Source organism: Capra hircus, chromosome 16 (genome assembly GCF_001704415.2).
Source record: "Capra hircus breed San Clemente chromosome 16, ASM170441v1, whole genome shotgun sequence".
Classification (NCBI taxonomy): Eukaryota; Metazoa; Chordata; class Mammalia; order Artiodactyla; family Bovidae; genus Capra; species Capra hircus.
The window spans coordinates 52,874,541-52,881,041 of NC_030823.1; the positions used below are offsets into that span (position 1 = coordinate 52,874,541).

General features: G+C 44.3%; 1 protein-coding gene across 1 annotated transcript; it reads right to left on the reverse strand.

Annotated features, from left to right (window-relative positions):
• Positions 3,280 to 5,919, reverse strand: LOC108637745 (PRAME family member 8-like). The gene is made up of 3 exons (XM_018059957.1): positions 5,633 to 5,919; positions 4,643 to 5,218; positions 3,280 to 3,853 (listed from the first exon to the last, which is right to left on the reverse strand). Exons 1-3 carry the CDS (start codon positions 5,917 to 5,919, stop codon positions 3,280 to 3,282), a joined length of 1,437 nt encoding a protein of 478 aa, XP_017915446.1.

The window sequence follows — 6,501 nt, forward strand, 5'->3', positions numbered from 1 at the left end:
GAAACATTCTTTCCAGGCAAACACATGCACATGGAAGCTTATAGCAGCTTTATTCATCTTTGCCAGAACTTGAAAGGAACCAAGATGTCCTTAGTAGGTGAAAAAACCAATGAACTGTGATGTATACTGACAGTGAAATGGTGTCAAACCATGAAAAATCATGGAGGAAAACACAATGTCTATTACTAAGTGAAAGAATCAATCTGAGACGCCTACATAAAGTGAGTCCAACTACAAGACATTTTTGCAAAAGGCAAAATTACAGAAGAGTGAAATAATCAGATTTTTTTCCCAGAGATTGTGATGGAGGAGGGATAAATAGGCAAAGCAAATACTTTGTGTGATTCTGCAGTGTTATTATATACTTGCTAGAAGTCATAGAACACACAACATTAAGGGCAAACCTCCATGTAAACTCTACTTGGGGTGACGATGTTATGTCAATGTAGCTTCATCAGTTATAACAAATATTCTAATCAAATCAAATGGGGAATGTTGATAGCTGGAGATCAGTGCATGTGGAGGGAGAAGGATTTAAGTGGAAGTGCTCTGTACCATGTCCTCTATTTACTCTGAACACAAAACTACTCTTCAGTACAAAATCTACTTTAAAGTTTACAATTGTAATCCAGTTCTGAAATGTTCTTTTTTTTAATTTAAATTTATTTACTTTATTCCAAATATTTTAAGAAGACATTATTAGTTTGAATGATCTTCAAAATTAGTTTTAAAGGTATTTTTCCTTTGAGATTCCAAATCAAGCACTTTTTTAAAATATCCACATGCATCCTTTCAAAGTACTAATTTTTCTTCATAATTTTAAAAGACAATGTTTATTTTCTATATTTATATCAATCACAGCAAAAATATTTATATTAAATGAGCATTTACACTGCAGCAGATGTTTCTAGGATGCTGAACCCGACAGACCTGCTTGCAACATTAGTTCATGCCACCTGGTCTGATCACCCAGCAGGTGGCCTAGGAGTCCTGAAGCTCAGAATGTGTATCACTAGAGAGGAATGGACTCTTTCCTATGACCTCCTCCTGACCCTCCCTGTGCTGGCTACTAGGGCAGCTTGGGGGAATTTTGATTCATTCAAGGCCTCATGTAAATGCTAAGCCCTCCTTCATTCCTTTCTGGCACAGAAATATTGAGTAAGCTTGAGGAATGAAGAATCCTGGGGGTGTCTGCTAGAAAAGAAGGAAATGACTCATTTGTTGAGTTCCTACTGTATGTGAGCTCCACTACCAAGGCCTCAACATGTTTCATCTCATTGATTTACAGGAACTCCATACACTGTGGGTGCATCATTACTTCCATTTTATGGAAATCAGAGCCTCTTGCCTAAGATCCCTCAGTCCAATATCCACACCATCCCCAGAGCCAACAATACAAGCCCTTGAATCCTCAGCAGAGGCCTTCATTTGGGTGCCCTTTTTTTATGGTCTTTGTGTTGGTTACATTTATGTGACTTTAAGGGTGGGTGTTTCTGAGATGGTGTTTCAGGAAGAGAGTAGCATTTAAACCTATCAAGTGAGTGACGAAATGTGCCCTCACCAATGTGGCTGGGCTTCATTCAATTCCTGAGGGCCTAAATGGAACAAGATACTATCTTCTCTCCCTCTTCTTTTCCATGAACATGGCAGCTTCTGGATCTTGAGACTTGAAACTCCAGGACTTACACAAGTGTTTCCCTGGTTCTCAGGCCTTTAGCTTCACACCTGGAGTTACATCACCAACTCCCCCAGTTTTCAGCCCTAAGCACTTGCCTGAGATATAAAACTGGATTTGCTGGTTTCCTCACTTAGAGTAGACCATGGGGCTTCTCCATCTCTGTAGCCCCTTTGAATCCATTCCCACAATAATCCATACTTCTAATACATACTACATACACAGATCACTCTTGACCAACATGCCTTTGAACTGCTCAGATCCTCTTCCTCGTGGACATTTGTCTACAGTAAATGTAATACTACCCCACCTGCAGGTGATTAAATCTGAGGATGTGGAACTGAGGACAGAGAGAATTGACTATGAGTTATAAGATGTATATAAGAATTATTTTGGAGAGCAGGCTGATATGTTGATAAAACATGTTACTAGTCTTCCCAGATAGGAAGAGATAGTAGGTGTTACAGGAATGTCAATCTCTCGATGACATGACCTACTCCCACAAAAGAATGCAATCTCTTAATGTGATTTAGAAATAGTAAAACCATGTTATATGCCTGTATGATTTTAGTATTGATGACTCAGTGGTAAAGAATCCTCCTCCTAGTGCAGGAGATGTGGGTTCAATCCCTGGGTCAGGAAGATCCCCTGGAGAAGGACATGGCAACTCATTCCATATTCTTGCCTCGGGAATCCCAGTGGAGCCTGGTGGACTACGGTCCAGGGGGTCACAAACAGTCGGATGCGACTTAGCGACTGAACAACAGCAAAGAAAACTGTGTATCTTTGCTGGTCACAACTACTTTAATTCAAGGAGGACAACTATACATGCATGACAAGCATGGATTGGTGAGGACAGGGCCTCTGGTTCATCTGCAATGTGGATGACGTCTTCCAGAATGGAGGATCTTGACTTGTGTAATGAAGCCCTTCCCCAGCACAGAAAGGCCAGGAACTGAGACCTATGGACCCACCAGGAGAACCATGAGGACAGCTCACATTGAGGGTCATGGCCTGAGTCAGCACTGAGTACCCTGTCTAGAGTTTTTCGCTCCAGTGATTCAGTGGCCACTGAGTGTGTTGCCCTTGTTGTGTGAAGTAACCGAGTGAACAGCCACAGAAATAAGTAAGAAGGTAACATGCTCTCGACAGAATAGAGAGCCAGCGAGGATAGTGGGGTTTCTGTTCATACAAATTCTGTGTGTTTTCTCTCATGAGAAACTGGAGATTCCTGAGGTGAAAACAGACAAAACACAATAATATATCAGGAAGGGCACCAGGTACAAGCACAAAGGTTTCTTTATTTGTGACCGTTTATTTACAATCTCCACTCAAAGATAATGCCACATATGCATACAAGATTTCCATCCAGAAAATTAGATTCATCTTTGTGATGCTATAAACCCAAGTCTCTGAAAGTCCCAACACCTCCAGAGTCTCCATTTCCCCTTGCAATCCTGCATCTCCACTGAATCATCTTTCCTCTTCCCATTCATACTGAGCTGATGTCTGAAACCATGGATCAGTTTTCCTTTTATGATGCATCTATTCCCCATATTTTAGTTTCTGAGTGCCCAGAAGAAATCTCTGATAGGTGCATCCAACTAGGCAGACATGTAACAGTGGCACAGAAAGGGCTCCTCAGGATAGAATGTCTTATTGCTCCAGCAAGGACATGGGCTGGAGCTAAGCCAGATGGCCCTTGGACGTCCTAAATCCTGCATAATCTCAATGAGTTTATCCCGAAGCTGGGCCAGTCGGCCCAAGTGGAGGGCTCCATGAGGGCTGTAACTCTCCTGAGGGGCAGGGTAAAACTCATCACTTAAGTTGATCAGCCCAGTGGTGTGGCTCAGCAGCTTCTCCATGATGGCCATAGAGAGGACATTCCCACACAGACTGAAGGTCCTGAGCTGGGAACAGCAGCTCAGGACAGGCAGGATGGACTCAAGCTGGGACTCTGTGATCCCACACTGCTCTAAGTTCAGTTCCTGGAGGGTGGCTGCAACTTGCTCCAGAAGAATGCGGAGGATCTTAGGACTAAAGTCAGTCATGGTGACCCCACTCAGATCCAGGCCTTTGAGCTGATGGATGTTCGGGCACTGGGACAGGTGGGTCAGGTCTAATTCTGTAAGCTGGCAGTTAGTTATTGCTAGGTGGTCCAAGGGGGTCATCAGGCATCTGGGGAGAAAAAAAAGTGATGAAGTCTGAGAAACCCAGGGGGCAGCTGTTTTGGGAAGGTGATTGGCTCAAAGACAAGGTCTTACTGTCTCCTGAAGGTCAGTACTCAGAATGATCAGTCTCCTTTTTAACCTGACATTTCATCTCTGCATCACCTGAAAACCACCTGTGGTTTGTATGTTCTCTGGTCATACTTCACTACCATCATCTCAGAATCGTGCATTTCTTAAATATTTACTAACTTATCTGGAAAAGGCAACATTTAGGGACTGGTAATTTGAGACAAGTTCAGAAACTTGGAGAGCACAAAGTTTTTCTTTCTGTCTCTGTCTCTCTCTATCCCTCACATTCTTTTCCTTTTTTTTTTTTTTTTTTTCCTGGCCATATCACATGTGCGGCTTATGCAATCTTACTTTTCCCACCAGGGATCAAACTTGGACATTCAGCCCTGAAAGAGCAGAATTCTAATCATTGGACTGGCAGGTAATTCCCCACACCATCTCTTTAAAATTGCTTTGATTATAGGTGGCTTCCCTTCTTTGATCTCCTTTCACTTACCTATTTTCCTAAGTCATGTTACATAGATTTCCCTTCTTAAGAAAGAATCTGCCCTCACTGGGTCCAAGCCACACCATACACAGCTTTCTAGTATGATGTCTGTGTTTGTTTTTCTACCTGGATTTCAGTGCTGAAGTGATACCACAGCTCAGGATAGAGCAGCTAGGGACCCTGTGTGCTTCCCATGCCAGTGATGTGTTCACTGTTACCTAGGCAATGTTCCTCACTCACCTGAGCATCTGGTCCAGGCAGCCTTCAAGGAAGGAGGGAGAGTCTAGATAGAGATCCTGGAGATGGTGCAGCTTGAGAAACTGAGAGGTAAATTGGACAACTTGCTCCTGCTGCTCCTGCTTCTCAAGGGCAGACATGTGAATGCGGGAGAGAAGGAGTCTCTGCACATTGCTCATCTGACCCAGGAGAGGAGCAAATTTGGCCAGGGTGGACAGATGCCAAATCCAATTGACTTGCACCTCCTGGATGCAGTCCAGCTGCACCTTTTTCAGGACCTTCATGACATTTTCCACAGGCATTGCAAAGATGGTCAGCTTCTTACAGCAGAGGTGAATGGAAGCTTTTCTCTGCTCCATCCACCTGAGGAGGTAGGTAAGGAAGTTATCCAGGGTCATTTTCTTCAGGCAAAGCTCTATGTATATCTTCAGGGGAGCCAAGGGATGATGGGTCTTTGAGCTCTGCTCAGCCACTGGTGCCATTCCGAAGCTTGAGAACCCATGTGTGCTGGCTCCAGACCACATGTTCCAGAAGCTCTGGCCAGTATTCCGCAGATCTAGCACCCGTAGTTTACACCTCCTATAAGGACAGGAGATTAACAGGGATATATTAAAATCCACACAGAACGCAACCACAGTCTCAGAATTTGACAAATGACTGCCCACCTGTGCTTTTATTTCACATATCTCATCACCTGCTGCCTTGCCCTCTTCTGCCTCTTTCCTCCAAATTCCTTTCTCCTTTCTAGTTCTCCACTTTTAGTGGGATTAAGCATCATAGGAAGGAGATAGGGCATGTTCCTTCAATCCCTCTTGCATTGTAGGCACATTTACACGTTAGTAAAGTATTTTCCATAGTGAGCCAAGGCCTCTGAGCTTCTTCACTGCCATCCTCAGAACCCTCTGGCCCAGCCATTGGCCATCCACTTAGCCCACCCCAGATGTCTCTTCCAGGATTCCCAGAACCCTATCAAGCTACCTGGATCCGACTCACCTGGAACGAACCTTCTGGGCAAGCAGGACATCAAGTGCTTCCAGGACTGCTTGTAGTGGCCCCACATGAGGCAGGTCAATGAGGCCCCCCAGAGGCAGGCAGACAAAGGGCCAGGCTTGCACCATGGCCTTTAGGGTCTTGATGTGTCTCCCATGGAAGGCGTCCATAAAGAGGGGTGGGAAGAGCTCTGTGGGCAAAAACTCCAGAGCAGAACTGATCAAGGCATCTTCCCTGACCAGGTGCATTCCAGCCAGGTCCAAGAGTCTGGGTGGGGTCGGGACACTCATCCTGGCTCTGCTTCAAAAAGAATCCTGTGGAAACTGCCAACAAACAATGCATCCATGTCAAGCCAAAGAGGAACGCAGTTAAGACAATCTCTCAACCCTTCAGAGATACCTACTCAGGACTGATACCTACCCAGCTCTGGCAGGGGTGGGAGTGCCTCAATTACACCATATGACATTCAGGCCTCAATGGGCACCAAGTTGTAACTCTTTCCCTATTCGATTCAGAACAAGCTTCTCACAAGACCAATAAGGAGGAAAGGCAACCACTAGCCATTTCAATTCAATCCAGTGCTTTGCTTAATTCATGTCCCAGCTAGAAGTGTGAAGCCAGGAGCCTGAACGCTCACTCCAGTCTTTATGAGTGGAATATGTCAGACCATCACTTGTAGCCCTAAGTCTATGGGAAGAGGAAGGTCATGTGTACCCACACAGCCTCCATCCTCAGTTACCCTTAACACAAACGCCATTTGTGTAAAAAATGTGTGTTTGAAATTTCATGAAACAAAACTCCAAACAGAGTTTAAATATTTGCTGGGTAAAGACATTAAAAAATGATACCAGCTAAAGCACTAATCAAAATGT

Coding starts and splice junctions, on each gene's coding strand:
- LOC108637745 (XM_018059957.1), bottom strand. CDS start 5,919: ATGAGTGTCCCGACCCCACCCAGACTCTTGGACCTGGCTGGAATGCAC. Junction 5,219..5,632: donor GCCCAGAAGGTTCGTTCCAG/GTGAGTCGGATC, acceptor CTGTCCTTATAG/GAGGTGTAAACTACGGGTGC. Junction 3,854..4,642: donor TGCCTGGACCAGATGCTCAG/GTGAGTGAGGAA, acceptor TTTTCTCCCCAG/ATGCCTGATGACCCCCTTGG.